Genomic DNA, 22,830 nt, shown 5'->3' on the forward strand with positions numbered 1-22,830 from the left:
AAGCAGATCCCAAGTGCAAGAGCACTCTCTCGCCTCACCACCGTGGCTTCCAGAATCTGGCATTCAAAAGCATTACTGTCTTTGACTAGAGGCAGAGCATAGACATCATGGCTTGGTAGCCATTGATAGCCTTTTCTTCCATGGATTTGTCCAATCCTTTTAAAAATCATCCAAGTTGGTGGCCGTCACTACCTCCATCACTACGTTCCATCATTTTAGCAGTGTGAAGAAGTACTTTCTTTTATCTCTCCCGAATCTTCCGATCCTCAGCTTCCCCAAGTTTTAGTGCTATGAAAGAGTGAGAAAAACTTCTCTCGCTCCACTTTCCCCATGCCACAAGTAGCTTTATAAACTTCTATCATGTCGCCTCTTCCTTGCCTCTTCCCTAAACTTAGGTAAAGGTAAAGGGACCCCTGACCATTAGGTCCAGTCGTGACCGACTCTGGGGTTGCAGTGCTCATCTCGCTTTACTGGCCGAGGAAGCCGGCGTACAGCTTCCGGGTCATGTGGCCTGCATGACAAAGCTGCTTCTGGCAAACCAGAGCAGCGCACGGAAACGCCGTTTACCTTCCCTCCAGAGTGGTACCTATTTATCTACTTGCACTTTGACGTGCTTCCGAACTGCTAGGTTGGCAGGAGCAGGGACCGAGCAACGGGAGCTCACCCCGTCGCGGGGATTCGAACCACCGACCTTCTGATTGGCAAGCCCTAGGCTCTGTGGTTTAACCCACAGCGCCACCCGCATCCCTACACTTAAGTAGTCCCAAATGCTGCTGCCTTTATTCATAGGCCGGTCGCTCCATCCCCTTGATAATTTTGGTTGCCCTTTTGCCGTCCAGCAACAGCTGGAGGGCACCAAGTTGGGGAAGGTGGCTGTAAAGCCTCTGATGTAACCAAACGTTACTGTTGTTTTTGCATGCCCAGTGTAGTTTGCCAAAGAAAGTAAGTAGTTTGAGTTGTTTGTTGACAAAACATTTGAGGAAGCAAATGCAGAGACGGCATAGATCTAGGGAGGTTGAGGCTTCTTCTAAGAACCAGCATGTTTGTGCACCAAGGTTTCTAATGGTAAAGAAACAGACCTGCCAGTGCTGAGGTCTTCCACTAGTAGTAACAATAACTGCAGCTCCCTATGTGCTGCTTGGCTCTACTTGTTTTACTCCCGATTGGAAAGTTTGTTTGTTTTTAAAGAAATCACTTTGTCATCTTTTGCCACTGTTGTAAGGCTGGATTTGCTGATGACAAGTGGTACCTGAAGCAAAATTTTGCAGCATGCGTTCACCTGATAGATGTGCTCCTGTTTCAGGGTTGCAATCACAATACCGTGGTACCTTGGTTCTCAATCCGTTTCGGAAGTCCGTTCCAAAACCAAGGCGTGTTCCAGACTTTTACAAGCACCCCCTAAAACAGCAGTTTAACATGAATTTTACTACCTAACAAGACCATTGATCCATAAAATGAAGGCAATAAACAATGTACTGCAGTCACACAATTAGTCAGTAGCTGAACTGGGTTCCACACAGTCACAAAAACAAAACAAAAAGAGCCACAAAAACAAAACCGCAAATTAAATAGCAAAAGCAGACAGACCTCAGCATAACATTCAAAATGGAAGTGTGGTGCTCAAATAGGAAGCGTGGCACTCAAAACGAAGCACGTTCGGCTTCTGAAAAAAGTTTGCAAACTGGAACACTTACTTGCAGTGTTTGGGTTCCAAGGTGTTTGAGTCCCAAGGCATTTGAGAACCAAGGTACCACTGTAGGTGGAAGGGATCCATAGCTTCTACTCCAAACTGCTGCCAATGCAGGAAATTCCCTATTACACCATTCCCAGAGGATCTTCTTCCAGCTTCTGCATAAAAAGGGGTATAGAAGTTAGAAAGCTGCTGTTGGTCTATCTAGCTCAGTATTGTCCTGAATTGCAGTGGCTCTCCAGAGTTCCAGGCAGGGGACATTCACAGCCCTACCTGGAGTTCCCAGGAATTGGACCTGGTGTCATCTGCATGCAACATGGATGCTTTCCGAATGAGCTTTTCCAAGCCTATTCCACGGACAAACAGCTTCTACCATCACTCTTCCTAACGTTTAGCCAGGATCCATTTTCTTGCCATTCAAACCCATTGGTTTGAGTCTCGTCCTCTGGAACGACAACAAAAATTGGGAAGGAGAGAGCTGAAAATAGATTCTTAAGTGTCGCTCTCTTGAATTAGTAGCGCTAACCAGGAAGGAGCCAGCGTCACACACAGAATGCAGGAAACCTGAAAGATTAACTTAAATGTAAGCAGACATATGATGAAAACATGCAAAGGGGTGCAAATGAGATTAAATACAAAAACAGTAGAAAATTAAAGAGTAAGGCAGCACAATGGAGATATAAAGAGATACACAATTTATAATGAGCAATTAACAAAAAATAATTGGCAAATAAAAATATTTAACAAAATGGCTGGCACTAAAGCATGCATATTACGTTGCCCTAAACAGCATTTTCCTTCAACTTCCACCAGTCCAAATTAGCTAAAAGCTTACTAAATTCTCCAGTATATAGTAATATATAGTAATGTAACCTAAAGAATAAGGAGCGGATGATAGATACCTATGCAAGGAGGGATCCAAGGAACAGGTTCTTGGGGCAGTGGGAGAGGGAACTGGAGGTAAATGAATTCAATATCCTGAATGGTCCAAATAGGAAATTAATTAAGATCAAAATAGATTAAAAAATGTTTACAGTGTGAAGAGTGCAGTCTGAGCATCCCAGGAAGATAAACAGAACCTTAGGGGAAATAAAAACCAAAGAAAAGGCATTTATTCAGAACGGGTCAGGAGCCAAATATTCAATTCCAGAAGCCTAACTCAGAAAAAATGGCCAGGAGTAGCATAAAAAACTAAAGGAAGAAGGTGTTCAAAGCTCCCACAGTGAAGGCTGAGGCAAGCTGAGCGCCAGTTGTCCTCAGAAAAACTCTTAGTGAAAGGAACAATAAAATAAAATCAAGTTGTTTGAAAAAGTGAGTCCTAGCACTGAGGTACAGTTGCATTTGGATCTTGACACCTCATTTTTTCCTGTGTCCTTATTTGTTCATTTCTCTCACTCCACTTTTTCTCACTAAAATTTAGTTCTATATTGGTGAATGACGTGTTGGGCGCCTGCAGAAAACAGTTTCCAATTGTTTTAAGATACTTGGCATGCTTTCATGCCTGATGAGGGGACATGGAGATTCATGAAGGTCACTCAGAGCTGCTAAAATGCAGGAGAACAAACCTGTATCTTCTTCATAACTGGTGTATAGTTTTAAGGCCTTGGCAGCATTTCTGCTCCCCATATTCCAGAGTCTAGGCCAGTGTCCCCCAAACTTGGGTCTCCAGCTATTTTTCAGACTACAATTCCCATCATCCCTGACCGTTGGTCTTCCTAGCTAGGGATAATGGAAATTGTAGTCCAGAAACAGCTGGAGACCCAAGTTTGGGAAACAGTGGTCTAGGCAGAGACATTTCCATCTGTAAGAAAGACATGGAGGCCTGCTTAAGCCATGAGCCAGAATTTCTTAAGCAAAGCTTTCCACTCCATAGTTATCTGGGGTGACCACTTTTGCCATTAATGCAGATCTCAATAATACAAAGGAACAAGCCATGCCTTCCTTTAGGATTTTATAAGCTTAAGCAAGCCAATTCGATCCACCACTGGTTTTCTGGTTTTCTTTTCCAACATCCCTTGGTAGTGTTTGGTAACCACAGATCATTCACAATCCCATTGTTTTTTGGGGAGATGGGGAGCTGCTCCATTTCAAAGGGTTTTTTTTTAATACTTCTGCAACCTTGCAGTTTGTCCAGGCATACAAACAACTACCTCCTTTTTCTCAGTGGCCCTATTTCAGCTATGATCGTGAATTGAGTCCTCAGTATTCACAGTCAACGTTTCTCATGGCTACTAGGATAAACAGTTACAATCCTACGAGCATCTAGAGGTATTTGCCTATCATGTGCAAGGTCCCAAGCTCAATCTCAGATTTTTTTGGGGGGAGCAGTTGTTGATCTTTTTTTAGGGGGGAGGCAAAAGTGACACACCAAACGATTGCTCAGCAAACAAGAAGAAACTGTGCAGCGATAACTCGGTCTTCCATTTTTGCATTCATGCGCAATTGAAGAACAGAGCGAGAAGGCAGGGGCGGATGTTCTTTCTCCCCCCGTGGAGAAAAAAGAGCCCGCGATCGACCGCTAGCAGTCAGGGATTGACCTGTCAATTGCGGTCGAACCGTTGGACATCCCTGCTTTACAAGAGCTGACACCTTACAGTCAGAGCAGCAGAGCAGCAGAGCTGGGCTTGATGGGCTAATGGTCTGTCTCCATATGAGGCAGCTTCATGCGTGAGAAACATAATGCTGGATAAAAAATGCCTCTGGGCTGGATATTCCAGGCTCTTCTTAATGTGGCAGGATCCGGCAGCCCCCTTGGTGTGCATTCTGAAATTGCGGATGTGAAAACGCCATGCTGGGTTTTATTTTTCCATGTCAGTTTCCCAATGGAGACGTCTCTCTCTGCTGTTCACCAAGCAAACGTGAGCTGGTTGGCAAATTGTGTTGCAGAGCCATCCGTGCCAAGCCTCACACATTTGCATTGGCTTGGATGCAAACGTCAGTTAACCGGATGAGTTGTGTGCAATTGATTGGCAGTAGGCTCAGGACAGACAAGAGAAAAGTACTCCTCTTAGGAGACTTGTGATTCAGGGAATTTGCAGCTTCAGGATGAAGTGGTGGCCTGTAGCTCCATGCTTGTTTTTTTATTTAAAAGATTAGACAAATCCAAAAAGAATTGGCCTGCCAATTAAGCATGAAGGCTAAATGCTCCATGCTCAGAAGAGGTGAGCCACTGAATATTTCTTGTTTGGAAGTAACACCAGTGGAGACCCACTGCCCTCATATGTTTCTAGGAGGGTGGCTGGTTGGTCATTGAGGGAAGCAAGTCTCTGGACCACCTAGGCCTTTAGCCTGCCCAGGTGGGGCTCCTGCTTCTAGATGATATTTTCCACCTTTGCATCTGATAACCCACTGGTCGTTTGTTTCTCATCCCCAAATATGGAGCTGATTTCCTCCCCCGCCCTTTCTTCAATGCAATTGTTTCCCAAAGCTTTGTTTCTCTTGCCTTCCATTTTGTTCGGATGTGTAGAGTTGCCTTCCCACTGGGGCTTCCCCATTCATTTCAGTGGAGGTGGCAGCTTCCAGTAAGCAATCTCTTGCATGTACCATATTGCTGCCTCTGCCAAAGTTAATGGGGTGCCCTTGTGTACAGGAGTGTGGGGTGTGCACATTGAACTGAAGCAGAGGGTAAAGGTAAAGGGACTCTTGCCCATAAGGTCCAGTCGTGGCCGACTCTGGGGTTGCGGTGCTCATCTCGCTTTATTGGCTGAGGGAGCCGGCATACAGCTTCCGGGTCATGTGGCCAGCATGACTAAGCCGCTTCTGGCGAACCAGAGCAGCGCACAGAAATGCCGTTTACCTTCCCGCCGGAGCGGTACCTATTTATCTACTTGCACTGGCGTGCTTTTGAACTGCTAGGTTGGCAGGAGCAGGGACCAAGCAACAGGAGCTCATCCTGTCGTGGGGATTCGAACCGGCAACCTTCTGATCGGCAAGTCCTAGGCTCTGTGGTTTAACCCACAGCGCCACCCGCGTCAGAGTTGGGAGGACACTAACTTAAGATTCCCCTCGTTCTATCCCATGCAAGTATGGGGAAAGTGTCAATTTTCTTGGGCACCGGGATCTCATCCCTGAATTTCTACCTATTCTTATTGTAGGCTTCCATTCTGCTATGGAAACCAATGCTTGCCACTAATAAACCTGCATAACCATAGCCATTCCCTTCTGTGTGATACAGAAGTGAAGAACATATCAGAGGTCAGTCGGCTTTGCAGACTGAGAGAAATGGCAAAGTTGCAGGACGTTGCGTTGTTAATTTCCTAACAGGACAGCCGTTTTAGCCAGGGCCTAGACAAAAACTTTTGGTGCCATGTAACCCAGTCCTTTGCATATTTACTCAGAAACAATTCCCAGTGTGTTAAATGGAACTTATTCCCAAGTGTATTGCAGCCTGAGTCAGAAAATTCATAAGCTACCCCACCACCTGTACAAAAAGAAGGATTCATTCTTCCAGTTTCCTCCCTGTACAGGTCTCATTGAATGCCCTTGTATGGCTCCCCTTAAGTCCAGCAGGGCTTGTGCAAGAGATTATTCACCTTCCTGTCTTTCCCCTCACCTGCCCATGATCGGCTTTGTTTGCCTTTTGCCTGGGCTGCTTCTGGATTTAGCTTAATGCAAACATGCATAGGAATTTCCCTTTCCCCAATCTCATTTGAGAGTCCAAAACAATCAAATAACACAACTCTTCCATTGACAGTTTTAGGGCATTTGACTTTTGCCAGTTTTTCTTTTAAAGAAACCTAGTTTAAATATTTATTTTCATAATTGACAAATGTTAATTATTGTTCAGCATGTAAACTGTTTGTTCAATGTATGCTAAAAATTTAAGCTAAGTTATAAGGTGTGCTGTTTGGAAGTGTGGAAGATACAGGAGTTGGAGCTACAGATAGCAAGTTTATGCTTGTATTTCCTACTGATGAAGACTTTCACCCAAGTTATTCTCTGGGTAGGTGATAAGAATATCACTCTGCATGTATATACATTTATTATACATTTTTGCATGATTATACATGTAGGAGTGGTACAATTTTGACTTTACTCCAGTTATTGTCTAAATACAATTTGGCTCATTTAGACCTGTCCGATTCGACTTTTGACAATATTACTGACAATTAAAGTAAACTCATTTGCAAAACATGGAAAAATTATGAGTAGCTCCTTAATTGGCTAGATAAGAAACAGTCAATATTGTACTTGACCCTCGTATCTTCTGCACTCAAAACATTTTTTATTGACCATGTAATGTCAATTGATACCATATTGCACTGAACTCTGATGATATTGTGGGGCGGAAAATTACGCCTTTGCTTAACTCTGCACGCCAGTTCGTGTTGTAACACACATTCTCACTTCCCACCTAAAAAAAATTCTCACCCTTGCATATAAAGTTTAAAGCCCTATTTTCAACAGCAAATGTCAATCTGCAACTGGCTATGATTCCTCCCCGCATTACAATCATCAGTGTTTCGTGTTGGACCATTGTCCCCTTTGTACATACTAGTAGTTAACCATTCCATTTACCTTTTATTTAAGTTGAATCTGTCTTAATTTTTGCAACTCTGTCGTTGTTTCAGGAAGCAGGTTGTTATTGATGTTGGTTTATCCTGAATCTTCTGTACGTTTCTTTAACGTAATTTACAGAACTGATTTCGGGATACTTTAAAGTGGCAATGGTTCCTTATGGAATTAAGAAACGTCTTGCTAAATTACCTGGTTTATTTAGTTATTTGAGAAATGAAATCCAAAACGTACCAAAATCCCTGTGTTTCTGAACAGAGCATTTGGTTGGCCACTGTGGGAAACAGGATGAACTTTGGGTCTGCTCCAAAGTTGGGTTCTTAGATTCCTAAAACTTTAGCTTCATTTCCCATAATATGGAACGTTATTCTTCTACTATATCGGATTACACTGGGATTTATACTGCATGGTAGCTGGCAGCCATTTTATATAAGAGAATAACTGCTTTTATACTGAATCATTTTTATTGGTCCATCTAGCCCAGTGTCCTCTGTCCAAACTGGCAGTAGGGAATCTCAAAGTCTTCCCCAGCTTTGTGACATGAGAACCTTTCACTGAGGATGTCTGGCAAATCATTGGGCTCCATATCCTATTTGCACACCCACATTAGCCACTGGAAGGATTCTTTTTATATTCTGTTTCAGCCAGGACAGAGTGAGGGTCAGTTCTCTTGACAGCAAAGTGAGTTTTTCTTTCAGAATATGCATTGCAGCCCTGTTTAGGGAAGTTTTTAATGTTTGATGTTCTATTGTGCTTTTAATTCTGTTGGGAGCCACCCAGAGTGGCTGGAAAAACCCAACCAGATGGGCGGGGTATAAATAATAATAATAATAATAATAATAATAATAATAATACCTCCAGAAGGGGTGTGTATTGCAGACTTTGCAAAATCAGTTCTACGTGGCATGGCGGTTTTAAAGGGGACAAGTCAGATGCATGGAGAAACAGCTATTAGTGATGATGGCTTTTATGAAACCTCCATTTTTATAGGAGTAGATATCTAAATATTAAGTACTGGGGAGCAAAAGCAGAGGAGGCTATTGACTTTATGTGCAGCTTGTGGCCTCCAAAAATATTTGGTTGGCTGCTGAAAGAAGCAAAATGTTGCACTTAGATGGATCTTTGGTCTGAAACAGAAAGCTGCTTTCACATTTTAAAAATCCAAAGATCCATTTAACTTGTTTGCATGCCTAAAGAAACTTTAGACTGATGCTGACACACAGGAACACCTGAAACACACAATGCTTCATGGTAGAAGACGTTTGAAATGGAGGAGAATAGCAAAAACTGTTTGTGATGTGACATTGGGAGTGGGAGGCGGTCTGCTGCTCATTGAAAAAGCAGAAAACCCCAAGAACGTTTAAAAATAATTCCCCGCCAGGTTATTCTAAGACTGAGCATTTCAGGTGTCTAGTCTCCAGACAGGACTCTGAACCATATAAATTAAAGAAGGGACTGCCTCTGTGATTTTCTGTGTCACAAAGACTTGTACCATGATAATGCATGACTGCATGGACTAGCGAGATCCTGGCTCAATGCAGATGAAACAAACCATAATTTGGTTGTTGGGAACACACTCTGTGCTTGCACATGCCAGTTACCTTCTGTGCTTCCTGGGTTACGGTAATCATAAGTTGTTGTGATGTCTGAAACTATGAGTACTTCTGATCGCGGGTTGCCTCCAATCTAGAGTTGGAAGCCCACTTCAAACCATGATTTCTCATTCTGTTTGGAGGCAGACTGTGAGTAGTGATACCCATAATTTGCTTAACTCAGACATTGAGGCAAACTATTGTTCCTAGAAACCAGGATGTGGAGGACCATGAGCAAGTTGCGTGTTTCCAACAGCCAAATCTTGAGTTTGCCTCATTGCCTAGCTTGAACGGTTGATTCTTCAGTCTACATAGTTGCTGCTTTTCCCATTCCCTTCCTCTCTCCCACTTTCATAGGAGTAGATGGTTGTTTCTAAGGCAGCTATATTGAGAATAGGCATGCCGTGCTTTGCTTGCAGTCCATCTGGCGCTCTTCACTCTCCCCCCGCACCCTCCTCTCACTTAGCAACAAAAATACCCTGCTGTAATTTTGGAAAGAATTGATGTGAATTCTTTTGTCGGTGTGTTAGATGAGTGAATCGAAAAGGAGGGTTTGTCCTCATCTGCCCCCCTTAATTGTAAGTTGCCAGATGAAATGTGACATATCTTTTCCATAGCTCGTTGGTAGAGTAGATTATCTGCATGCAGCCCTTTGCATTTCCAGTTAAAGCAGTGTTTCTCAACCTGTGGGTCCCCAGATGTTGTTGGACTACAACTCCCATCATCCCTGAACACTGGTCATGCCGGCTAGGAATGATGGGAGTTGTAGTCCAGCAATATCTGGGGACCCACAGGTTGAGAAACACTGAGTTAAAGCATCTCAGGTACAGAGGGCAGCATCCCCAGATCTTGGAGGGCTGCTGTCAGAGTGTACCTTGCTAGGCCACATGGACCAATGATAATTAGACTCATTATAAGGCAGCTTCATGTGTTCGCACATGTATGTTTCTGCACCACTTTTTCTGCATCCATGCTTACAGTTTTCAAAATCTTCAAAAGCGCAGAAATGCTGATGTTTACCAGTTTAGAAATTATATATATAAACCACTCAATAAAATAAAGAATAATCTCTTAAGCAGTGTGCATTACGCAGTATAATGAGATGCAGATAAAATCAGCAGAATTTAAAAGCAGGTACATATCTGGATAGGTCTGGACAAAGTCTTCTTAAAGGTAAAGGGACCCCTGACCATTAGGTCCAGTCGTGGCCAACTCTAGGGTTGCGGCGCTCATCTCGCTTTTTTGGCCGAGGGAGCCGGCGTACAGCTTCCGGGTCATGTGGCCAGCATGACTGAGCCGCTTCTGGCTAACCAGAGCAGCGCATGGAAACGCCGTTTACCTTCCCGCCGGAGCGGTACCTATTTATCTACTTGCACTTTGACATGCTTTCGAACTGCTAGGTTGGCAGGAGCTGGGACCGAGCAACGGGAGCTCACCCCGTCGTGGGGATTCGAACCGCCGACCTTCTGATTGGCAAGTCCTAGGCTCTGTGGTTTAACCCACAGCGCCACCCACGTCCCTTAAAGTCTTCTTAGCAAGCGTCAAAACACAGTATAGCAAGAGTGCCTGAATAGCTCTAACATGCAGGGAGTTCCATGGCATAGTTGCTGCCACCCTGAAAGTTGGGCAGACATGGAATGATTGTTATAAGAGTGCAAGCCCTGTAAATCAAAGTGGTGGAGAAGGCAAGAGAGGCGCACTGCGGTCCCTCAAGCAAGCAGGTCCCAAGGTATTAAGGGCTTTATATACCAATAGGAAAACTTGGCCCAGGAGCAAATCAGCAGGCACTGCTAGCTAACCTTTGGTCCGAGGTGTGGTATGCTGGGAGGGTCCCATTCCTGTCAGCAGCTGCACTGCACCATTCTACACTCACTGCACTTTCCAGACCACCAGCAAGGGAATATAAAGTTCAGTTCAAGGGGAGAAATAGGGCAGATCTGTCAGATCTGCACAAAGTAGTCCGATGATAGTTTTAACTGGATTGCTCATGTGGTTAGAGCACGGTGCTGATAACACCAGGGTTGCAGGTTCAATTCCCGTATGGGACAGCTGCATATTCCTGAATTGCATGGGGTTGAATGAGAGGATCCTCAGAGTCCCTTCCAACTCTATGATTCTATTATTCTTTTGTGGGAAATATGAAGTATATTTCATTACCAGTAATACTTTAGATAAATAATATTGGTGTTATGTAAAGGATTTACTTGCATATTACTTCAACAAATGACGTTTATGGTCTACATCAGCCTTCTGCAACCTGGGGCCACCCAGATATTTTGGACTACAGTTCCCATCAGCTGGGAGTTGTAGTCCAAAGCAGCTGGCGGACACCCCATCCAAGAAGGCTGATCTGTATCAAATGAAAGTTGGCAGTTTTGTCACTGCTTTTGATGTATTTAGTATTCAAATGCTAACGCTCAGTCTATAGACAGCAAAGCAGCAGTAGAGTTTGTGCTTCCTCCGAGCCGCTTGCAGTCTTAATAGCTGCGGGTTTTCTTTCCTTCCCAGATGGAGCTCCGGTTGTGGCTCACTATGATATCTCGGACACAAATTCCGACCCGGAAGTGGTGAATGTAGACAATCTATTGGCAGCTGCGGTAGTCCAAGAGCACAACAGTTCTGTCGCTAACCAGGACACTGGGCCTACTTGGAGGACGAGAGGGCTGCTAGAAGAGCTGAATGCTGAGACAGGTGAGTAGGGGAACATTGTCCCAGTTCTACGCTAGCTCCTGCACCTGGCCTACGCTGTTGTCCCCCTGCCGCGTCTCTTCATCTGTAGTCTGAAGTCATCAGGCCTGCAGCAACAAGGCAGGCAAACCCATTCTTTCCACTGCTCGCTATTAGAAAACTTAAGTGAACACATTGTAAATATGGCTGAACTGGCATGGTTGTTGTTCTTTAGTTGTTTAGTCGTGTCTGACTCTTCGTGACCCCATGGACCAGAGCACGCCAGGCACTTCTGTCTTCCACTGCCTCCCGCAGTTTGGTCAAACTCATGCTGGTAGCTTCAAGAACACTGTCCAACCATCTCGTCCTCTGTCATCCCCTTCTCCTTCTCCCAACATCAGGGTCTTTTCCAGGGAGTCTTCTCTTCTCATGAGGTGGCCAAAGTATTGGAGCCTCAGCTTCAGGATCTGTCCTTCCAGTGAGCACTCAGGGCTGATTTCCTTCAGAATGGGTAGGTTTGATCTTCTTGCAGTCCATGGGACTCTCAAGAGTCTCCTCCAGCACCATAATTGAAAAGCATCCATTCTTCGGCGATCAGCCTTTATGGTCCAGCTCTCACTTCCATACATCACTACTGGGAAAACCATAGCTTTAACTATACAGACCTTTGTTGGCAAGGTCTGTATAGTGAAAGCGATGGTTTTCCTAGTAGTGATGTATGGAAGTGAGAGCTGGAGACAAGCTGTATTCCAAGCAGGCAAACTTTGCCCCCTAGAGCACCTGTGGCTGACCACTTCTCTGGAAGTCCAAAACAGAAAGATATTCTTCCTTTCATTCCCCAGTAAATACCCTGAGTTTAATCCCTTTTCTCCCAATACCTCAGCTACTCAAAAGTAGCCAGTCCTTTTGTAATACAAACCAATAGGGTTCAGAACATGTGCACAGTTCCTTTGCAAAAGATAGTGAAAGAAAGAGAGAGAGAATATCTGAACTTCTGATTAAATGCTTCCAAAGGATGAAAGACCATGAGTGAAGCCTAACATTTTTATGGGATTCTGAGACCAGTAAATGCTGGCCCCTTAATGGAAGCCCAACTCATGCAGGTAAAACTAACTTACTCTGACATTTTTATTTTTATTTGCATGTCTGTGTATGTGATGTGTCACTTTTCCTCTTCCTTCCTTTTCCCCACCTTTTCTGAATGATCTGGTGTTTGGTGTCAATGATTTAGAAAGATATTTCTCTGGAATTTCTCACAAAAATCTTCCAGACCACACAATTGTTCAGGGACACTTTTATATTCTCCAAGGATATTTCACAAAGTTTTGTTAAACTGGGTCCTTTCTTAAATCCAAAAGTGCTCTTTGGGTTTATTTTTTTGTAGAGCTAGGCTGATGGAAGGGACCCTCTAGCAGGTGGACAGTAGACTGTGTCAGGTTCAACCTGGTGGCAGTCCATCATTTTGTAAAAAAATATGAAGTGTCTGTTTTTATACAAAAACAGGGTCTGCCAGGAAGGAAAGTCTTCTCCCCGTCCCCGACTCCCAATCCATGGCTGGTATATTTTGCAATGGCAGTGTGATGAATGGGTCTTTGCTTGACGTTGGTGAGAAACGGCTTCTTTCTAAGGATTTCCTGCAAGGGTGATCAAGCTGCTGAATCTTGGGTTGGGTTGTCCTTCTTCTTTGCCTTCTACAGATCACTTGAATGCTGGATTCCTGGCAAGCGGCAAGGCCCCCAGCAGCAACACCCAGGTCAATGAAGAAATTAATATAGCATCATCAGATAGCGAGGTGGAGATCGTGGGAGTTCAGGAACACGCAAGGTACTAATTTCCCTTTTAAGCGCTGAGTCCATCTAAATACTTGGAATTAATTTTTGAAAAGGAAGAAAATGCAGATCAGTTGGTCATCTTACTTTTTTCCGCCTGTGGGTAGGTTTTCTCCCACCCTCTGTTAAGACGACTTGCCCTTTCCGTCTTAACCCCGGAAGTGCCTACACATTAAACACGGACCTAGTGTCAAATATATGATTGATATTTGGGTGCGGCGGAATCTGCCGAACCCAGAGGCACAGGGCACAGAGAAGGGTGTCTTCAGCATACCGTATAGTGTGCACAGCTGCTACAAGCCGCTGCAAGCTTATTTTTAAATGAACCAAAGCAGCAAAACCATAAGGGAGCAAAGCAAAGGGAGAACCCGAGTCTTAAGGAGATCGTTTTTTTAAAACAGGAAAGAAGTGTTTCAAGCGGCAGGGGAGAAAGGCATTCCAGACATAGGGAGAAGTGAAAGCAGAGGAGGAAGTGAAGTGGAAGCAGAGGAGGAAGTCAATGAGGTGTCAAAAGGCAAGGCAAGAAGCGAGAGCAAAGAACCGTTTGAGCAAAGGCGCAGAGCCCAACTGCCCCTCAGTTTCCAGTGTGAAGGCAGCATAAGATTCCCCGCCCTCCCACTCTACACAGGTACTGGCTGCCGGGGACCACAAGGAAGCCTGCTCAGCATCTGGGCACAGACAGTCACTGTCGTCCTGGTTTCATGCTCCTCTTTCTAGGGAGCGAAGCTGCAGGTGGCCTTGGTGTCTGGCCAATAGCAGGTATCCGACTGGGCGAGAGTTAGCCCTTCACTGACTCTGTAGAACCTTCTGGCCACTGGAACGCGATGTAGCTCTAATCCCAGGTTTCTCCATCCATGGCGGGGGGTATACAGGCTGTAAGCGGGTTCACCTTTCAAATTCCAGAGTCACCTTTTGAACGCTAAAACAGTTTTTGGAAATCTGGAAGTGGGAGTAAGTGCATTGACATCTCTGCAAAATTCCATAGAATGCGAAAGGCAGGTGGCCTTTTTAACCCGTGTCATTAAAAAAAAAGGGGCACAGGGTGATATTTCTCGTTGCTTTGATCTAGTCAGGCGTGGTTGCAATCTGATGCTCCCTCCCCCTACACAAGCAGGTTAGGGGGGCATTTTTCCCTGATGCTCCCTCCCCCTACACAAGCAGGTTAGGGGGGCATTGCAAGAAATGTGGGTGCCTCCCCATATCCTCATCCAGCCCCCCCCCCCCCCAGCATGTCACTCAGCTTACTCGTTCTCAGGAGTAAGTGAATTGAAGATACTGATGGGCTTGTACTCCCATTGCATCAACTTGTTCAGCACGGAAGACCACGGCTTCTATAAATACCCTGTAACAGCCCAATCCTTGTAACATTCTCTGTATCTCAGAAATGCCCTAGATGTTGTTCTTGACTGACTAGGCTCTGAGCCAGGCACTGTTCCTCTGCCTAAACCTCCCACCTTGGTAAATACCAACATGATAATACTGACCTTGGCATGGCTGCTGTATGGATTGCTTAAATAATGACCTTGAAAGCCCTAAACAGCCTCAGCCCTGTATATCTAAAGGAGCATCTCTACCCCCATCGTTCAGCCCGGACACTGAGATCCAGCGCCGAGGGCCTTCTGGCGGTTTCCTCCCTGCAAAAAGTGAGGTCACAGGGAACCAGGCAGAGGGCCTTCTCGATAGCGGCGCCCGCCTTGCGGAACGCCCTTCCATCAGATGTCAAGGAGATAAACATCTGCCTGAATTTCCAAAGGCATCTGAAGGCAGCTCTGTATCAGGACGTTTTTAATACTTGATGTTTAGTTGTATTTTTGTGTTCCCGTGTTTTATTCCGATTTCTGCCCTCTGCACCGCTTTGATGGTGTTACGCCACAAGCAGTCTAATTTTTAAAATAATAACAATAACCATAATAACAAGCGAAGTGCTTTGAAACACCCTCAAGTGCTGTATAAATTGTAAGGACGGTTCGGTGATTATCCTTTGGTGCCCATTTCACACATGAAGTTAATTCCTCCAAATTATGCTACATTTTAAAAGCCCCTTTACACCTCCCTCCCTTATCACATTTTAGCCAATGTTGTTGTTGTTTAGTCGTTTAGTCGTGTCCGACTCTTTGTGACCCCGTGGACCAGAGCATGCCAGGCACTCCTGTCTTCCACTGCCTCCTGCAGTTTGGTCAAACTCATGCTGGTAGCTTCGAGAACACTGTGCAACCATCTTGTCCTCTGTCGTCCCCTTCTCCTTGTGCCCTCCATCTTTCCCAATATCAGGGTCTTTTCCAGGGAGTCTTCTCTTCTCATGAGGTGGCCAAAGTTTTAGCTTCAGGATCTGTCCTTCCAGTGAGCACTCAGGGCTGATTTTCTTAAGAATTTTAGCCAATGCTTGGACATAATTTGTCTGTCTCCCTCTCCCTGCTCTGATGCATTCATTTTGGCGAGCCCTTTGCCAAAGAAATTAGGGTCTTAATGCATCCGTGTAAACCAGGGATAGTCAACCTTTTTATATATACTGCCCACTAATGCATCTTCTTTGATGGTAAAATTTCCTTACCGCCCCCCAGTGCTCGATGGAAGGAGGATTCATCTTGTGCCACAGAACCCTCTACCGCCCACCTAGAATCCTGAAACGTCCACTAGTGGGCTGTAGGAACCAGGTTGACAACCACTGGTGTAAACCACTCCTTGTGCTCCAATAGGTGAGCCTTGACGGGAATGTCCTTTGTCTCCCCTTTGTTTTCCGCAGATGTGTCCATCCTCGGGGAGGAGTGATTCAGAGTGTGTCTTCCCGGAAACACGTCTCAGGCCTGCAGTGCACCCGGCAATCTGAACCATGGACAGGTGTGCCCCCCCCGCAGAATTGGTCTTCGCCGCCCGAAGTGGTGGATCTCACGCTGGACGAGGACAGCAGGCGCAAATACCTACTGTAATGCAACTTCACTGTGTTTTCTAGTCACTTAGCCCTCCTCTTCCTTTTGTGGCACAGAAGTTTCTGGTTATCGCCTCGGTGTTCAAAGCCTCTGCTCCTGGCATTCTGGAATTCAGAGTCCTCCGGGAGGGTTTCCTCCTCTTCTGAACTCCTCCTCCCCCCCACCCCCCCACACCCTCCAATTAAAATTGCATCATCAAGAACTTTCCTTGAGATATTGACCCCTCTGTAGTCAAAGGGAGCTTTCCCTCTTACGGAAAACTTAGTGGCACTGTACTTCAATAACAACTTCCAGGTTTTTTTTCATTGTGTGTGATTAATTTAGAGCATTCGTTGACAGCAGCAGTGACACCTTCCAACCCATGCCCTTTAGAGAGCCGTACAATTGCTTTAATTCACCACTAAAACGGATGTCGCTGGTACATGTGGGGCTTTATTCTTATTTTTCCCCTTGCATTTTTTTATTTAAAAAAAAATAAAATAACACCACTGGCCCAATTTGTTCATAGCTCTGAATGCCCCCATCATGATTGTAGTATAGCTGTGGGAGCTTAGAAGGGGGCATTCATAATGCAAGTTGATTTGGTTGCAAAACCAGCAGGACTTGATCACAAAAGGCCTCTAGCGTGCACTGAGCGGCTCTATTTAAAACCCTAAAGATTGTTCTCGACATAATTTGTAGCTTGCACACTGCTCAGTGCTCAGTTTCCTCATAATAATGCATTTTATTTTTTCTCTCTAGACTACTGTACTGTTACTGGTCATTTGGCCCAGATTGTTACAGCCTTGTTTTGTTTTGTTTTGTTATTGTTGTCGTTCACCCGAAGCAAACAAAAGCACAAGGAAGCGAAGCATCACAAAAGTACCTAATTCTGATCTCAGGTGTGGTTTTCATGTTAAGCTTTAAAGGTCTGGGTGCAGCCTAACCCGTATCTCTACGTGTTTGGAGGTATGTAAAAGCAGAACATGAGCACCAGAGTGGATCCTTCTGCCCTGGGCTGCATTTGTACAAAGGAATTTTGGTTTTTTAACAAACCTTTAGCACACTATCCTTCCTGCCCTCCTCTTAGCAAGAGAAGAATTAGAGGAGGCTGCTGGGTCGCTAGGGACTCGCCTTCCAAGGGAAGCGTTTTGCAGCTGGGCGAATGTTTACAGAGCAGGCCCAGTTCAGTCTCTTCCCAGGGTGACTGGCACCTACTCTGTTCGAAACAGAGCAAGAAATAACTCGCGGAGAGGAAGCCTTCCGTAGCTTCTCTGAATATTACCACCCTACAGAGGAAAGCATGAGGCTCTGTATGCAAAGCATCTATGATCAAAAGTAGAACATATCCTGTTACATAGCCCCCCCCCCCCGGAGAATTACCCAGCACGGCTTTGCCTTCGTTCATTTGATTGCTGCCGCAGAAAGAGCAGCGAAATCTGGAGCAGCAAGGGAAGCTTTGCCACATATATGGATCACTTCATGAGGACGAAAAAAGAATGGGAAGGGTTTGGGGTTTCCTTTTGTGTGTGTGCATCTTCAGAGACGAGGTGTTAATCTGTAAGTGTACCTTTGCTTTTCATACTAACATGAGAAATGGCCCTTGATTTTACCTTCTTTTAAAAACTCGACTGAGCACTGCTGGGCTTCACCAGCTCTTGGGTTTATGCCCCTTGGCTTTAGAACGGTTCCCTGGCTCAGATTCTGCAAATGCCTTCTGCAAGTCCGGGCATTTGCTGCAAGCCGGGATTTCTCCTTCCCCACATGCCTTCTGTTCTCTTGCAAGGGCTGATAGGACTTAGACAGCAGCATAATGGCAGCTGGACTCATTGGGCACATTAGATCTTCATGTTTGTCCAGTCACCTTTAGCTGTAGAGTCCATTGCACACCCAGACAAAGTTGTCTGCTGGATTCCTGATCAGTGTTGGCTTCAGTCATTAATGCATTTGGGGCAGTTTCTGAATAATATGTGGGCAATGCCCTTTGTTCCTCAAGACTTCTAGAATGCCTTGACAGTTCGAAACGGCATTCCTGCAGTTGTTTCAGTTCTGTTATAGGTCGCTGTAAAATGATCTTTCCTTATGCAACGGCAGTAGCTGATGGTGGACCAAACCTTTGCATATGGTAGGGTTACCACTCTGTACCTGGGTTATCAAGGAGTAAGGATATTCTCTCTCTGGAAGGGTAGGACACGCCAAAGCTGAGAAGCAACTTCAGTTCATGCTGAGCCTTATAAGAACAGAAGAGGAATGTCCTGGCATTCAGACGGGTGGTGTTGGAAGGAAAACAAGCTGTATCACCATGCTTCTTGTTGTCTATAAAAGCCCTAGATATCCTATGCATTCCCCAAGTGAGGTTGGGGGGCAGATCAGGCCCTTGGTCCCACTGAGTTTTGCTGAAAGCCAAGCCAAGAGCCTGCACTTTGGGGGCAGTTCAGTCATCATTTACACTGGAGTAGATACAGCCTGTTGAATAGACATTGGTTTAGTGGTTAATGACACGCAGCCAGCTTTCAGTTTAAAATCTCATTGTTGTGCAATCCCTGCTTGTGTTGTTACGTTGAACTGAACAACGTTTATGCTTCCCACAAAGTTCTTTATGCTCAACTAGATCACGCTGCCAGTACTAAAAAGACTTTCCTAAGTCCCCATCTGATTGTCATTTGAAGGACAGCGTGGGGCTTGTTTGCCTTTCTTAGTTTGGTTCACTGGGCAAGGCTTTTGGGAGAGGGTTGCCTTAGATAGTTCTTCAGGTGTGGCAGGTCTTAAGATTGCTCTTGATGCCAGCTATGAGCAGTTTTGCTGACATTATAAAGTGGGGAGGATGTGGTCACTCTTAAAAGAACAACTTGATAACAGATTTCTGCAGAGGTGATGAGTTGTATCTCCCGCTCTCCCCACACTCTCTATCAATGACCACAAGGTGGACTTGGACTCTGGGACTTGGATTTTATTGTTAGATGGAAGCAATCAGGACTTGATTTCTTGAACAGATAATGCTTTGTTGTCCTGGCCACAGTTCCAGTAGACACCACTAGGCTTGCCAGCTTTTGATCTGGAGACTGCACCTGTTGCTTCAACACCTGCGAGGTGGTGAGGCCTTATTTCAGACTGTAGGCGAAGGAATTGCATGTTTCAGGGCTCTGCCATCTTAGCAACATCCCCACAAAATGGAAAACGAGGATGTTTGAGAGAAGTCTAGGCTGCAGCTCCCTCTCTGAAGTAGTTGCCCGGGCTCAGGAAACAATTTTTTTTGGGAAAAGTATTTTCATGGGCAGTTTCTTCCGCCTTCAGCCTGCAATGTTAACATGATTATGCTAACTTTGGGAACAGTGTCTCCTTCCCCCGAGCTAAAATTGCCAGATTGTGAAATCTGAGTCCTGCTTGCTATGGCAGGCAAAGCAGCATGGACCGAAGATGTACAGCAGACCCAGGCAGTGGTTGCCAGAACAGCAGGGTGGTGTGGCATTACTCACCTGCCATCCATCTCAACATGCAGGTTGCTGCTGGTAGAGGCGAGGGAGGTCAGCGCACTGCGGGAGCAGCAGCAGAGCCAATCTGACGCTGTGTCCACGCCAACCTCCTCTCCTCTCCCTCTCGGCTCTTGGTAGAATCCCCCATGTTGGATAGCCAGGTGGGCAACGCCACTCCACCAGCCGCTACTGTGCACAGGACACATTGGCCCTAAACGGTGTCTTCACCTACCACCCAAGGCTGTTAAAGCTATCAGTTGTGCCTGCAGATCTTTTGCCCCAAAGGCCACCCCTTCTTTTTCTCCTCACTCGCTGGTTCCATCGCTCTCAAACTACATTGCGAAATGAACACCAAGCTCAAAGTCACCTGCGCACGAGAAAGCTGCTTGGGAACTGCTTTCTCGTGGCCCTGTCCCATGTGATTGGAGTGTGTGTGCGTGTGTGTGAATGGCACAGCCATGAGGCATTGGCCAGCTGCCTAGCTCTTCCCAGCTGGTTGTGGCATGTTGGCAATCAGGTGCGAAACACCAGTCAGCCTCCATGTCCATTTCCAGTTTTCACGCATGCCTGTGACGACTGCATGGATTGCATCATGGGGAAGTAATTTAGATGGAGGTGCATTTGAAAGGCACCGGAGCAAGCTAACCAGGCAGCCTTTGGCCGAGAATGGCTGCTTCATTACTACCGTTAATGAAGTTGCCTTTTGAAACATGAAAATTGGCTCTCGTTAGAAAATCTATGAGCCATGCTGGTCTACTAAGCTGGTAATCCAAGTATCCTCCCTTTTACGCTGGCCAGTACCAGAAGCATCTAGGAGTCCTTCCTTTTTTAAAAAAAGAAAGAAGCAGAAGGGGGGGAAAAAACTTTGTATATGCTGTGACTTCCATGTACATATAAAAAATATGACTGCATTCTAACCAAACTTCCTCCAATTGTGCACTGTGTTTGTTTTTAAAGGAATCATGAACTCCAAGCTTGATAACCAGTTCATGTCTCTCTCTTTTAATTTAAAAAACGAAACAAAAAACACTACGTTTCTTTTGCCGACTTGGATAATTTTTCTTAAAGCTATGTTCTTTTAAAAAAGAAAGAGAAAAGAAACAAAAAATTCAAACCGCAATCACTGGATAGTTAATACATTACTTCTTCGTCTTCTTTTTCCTTTCCCCCCTTTTCTTCTTCATCATCTTTGTCTGAGAGAGCAAAAGGTCGCTGGGACTGATTTTCTCTTTTCTCAATGGATAAGTGAAATTGTAGCCATCGTATGGCTAAGAACAAATGCACTTGATCGTCCTTGCACAGACCTGTGAAACATGCACCCATCCTGGCTTCCCAGGCACGCCTTGCAAAGCAGCAGGATCTTTGATAAAAATGTGGCATTTGTGCCACAAAAATACAAATTCTACCCAAGAAACTGGCAGGCTGCATCTTGGGCTCTTTGTTTTCCTTACAGGCCTGGTTTTAGCAGCTCTGCTCTTCTTGCTGGAGCTCAAGCTTGGAATCTTCCAGTGGAGACAAAAAAAATTAAATTAAATGCTTAGAATTTATTGTTTTCAGTTGTGTAACTCTTGAATTAAAAAAGACAAAAAAACCCCACACAAAAATGTTCTTTTTAACACTCATTCTCGTTTCCATCTAGTATTTAATGGTCTTTGGAGAAGAAATAATAATAATAATAAAAAAAAACAGAGTGTTATAAAATATATATATTTTTTGGTGCAAGATGAGACTTTCTGTTTTTTTTGGAAACAAGTCTGTAGCATAAAGTTTAAACTATTTTAAGACAAAATAAAATAGAGTGGATTATTTAAACAATATCTTACTTTGTAGTGTGTGGGGCTTTGGGGGAGGGGTGGGAAATTTTGGGAGATGGCGTACATGGACCTCACTTACCACTGCTTTACTGTTTTCAAGTTATAATAATAATGATGATGATTATAATTTATTATCACTGCATCAAGCTTTCCTGGTCTCCTACATCCTAGTCCCCACACTCCAGCCACTACACCATGACAGCTCTCTGAAGTAGGTTTTAGGTTGTATTTTCATTGTAAGAGGCTGCCTTATATTGAGTCAGACCAGTGCTCCACCTAGCTCACCATTGCCTGTTGTTATTATTATTATTATTATTATTATTATTATTATTATTATTATTATTAAAATGTGTTTACCGCCCTTCATTTGTAGATCTCAGGGCGGTTCAGAACATCATCATCATCATCATCATCATCATCATAATAATAATAATAATAATTTTTATTTATACTCCGCCCTCCCCAGCCAAGACCGGACTCAGGGCGGCTAACACCAAATATAAAAACAATTGATTAGAATACAGCTTAAAAAACAAAATTAAAATACAACATTAAAATGCAGCCTCATTTCAGTGGAACTCAATCAAAAACTTTTTTGGGGATAAAAACGTCAAGTCTTCATCAAGGCTAACTATCCAGACTGGTCGTACATGGGCTAGAAAAAAGCCAGGGAAGTCCCCAATTAGGAGTTCCAACACAGAAGGAAAAAGGAAAGAGGGAGAGGGGATCAAGTTGATTCCAAGCCAAAGGCCAGGTGGAACAACTCTGTCTTACATGCCCTGCGGAAAGAAAATAGAAGATAAAAATACACAAAATACATAATGAAAGTAAGAGCAAAAGCAAACCAAGAATCCCACAACACATTTAAAAGAGTATCAGATATATCTAGTCCAACCCCCTGCAATGCAGGACTCTCAGCTCCAGCATCCATGACAGATGGCCATCCAACCTCTGCTTAGAAACCTCCAAAGGAGAAGAACCCACAGGGAGGGAGACTGTTCCACTGTCAAATAGCTCTTACTGTCATTCTTCCAGATGTTTAATGTTCATCAGCCAAAGCCCTAGTTCAGTGATGGCCAAACTTGGCCCTCGAGCTGTTTTGGGACTACAGTTCTCATCATCCCTGACCACTTAGCTTGGGATGATGGGAGTTGTAGTCCCCAAACAGCTGGAGGGCCAAGTTTGGCCATCACTGGCCTAGTTAGAGAGGAACGTTTCCGCTTGGCATCTAAAGGTGTATAATGAAGGCGCCAGGCGAGCTTCCCTGGGGAAAGCTTTCTGTGAACGGGGAGCCACCACAGGAAAGTGTTGCTCGTGTCGCTACCCTCCGGATCTCTCATGGAGG

At 44.8% G+C, this 22,830-nt stretch overlaps 1 protein-coding gene across 6 annotated transcripts in view; it reads left to right on the plus strand.

Annotated features, from left to right (window-relative positions):
- Nucleotides 1-20,525, plus strand: part of ARK2N (arkadia (RNF111) N-terminal like PKA signaling regulator 2N) — a 57,070-nt gene extending 36,545 nt beyond the window's left edge. For 2 of the 6 annotated variants that reach the window (XM_080973576.1, XM_080973577.1), the window contains 4 exons: nucleotides 11,305-11,487; nucleotides 13,161-13,287; nucleotides 13,694-13,920; nucleotides 16,036-16,203. In XM_080973576.1, coding sequence (XP_080829702.1) covers nucleotides 11,305-11,487; nucleotides 13,161-13,287; nucleotides 13,694-13,920; nucleotides 16,036-16,061 — 563 coding nt within the window. In that variant the 3' untranslated portion in view covers nucleotides 16,062-16,203. Of the gene's footprint in view, nucleotides 1-11,304; nucleotides 11,488-13,160; nucleotides 13,288-13,693; nucleotides 13,921-16,035 lie in introns of all 6 variants that reach the window. The other 4 variants (XM_080973579.1, XM_080973578.1, XM_080973581.1 and 1 more) reach the window with 4 other exon arrangements.
- Nucleotides 20,526-22,830: the final 2,305 nt, after the last annotated feature.

The sequence above is a fragment of the Podarcis pityusensis genome (assembly GCF_964106645.2).
Source record: "Podarcis pityusensis genome assembly, chromosome: 11".
Lineage (NCBI taxonomy): Eukaryota > Metazoa > Chordata > Lepidosauria > Squamata > Lacertidae > Podarcis > Podarcis pityusensis.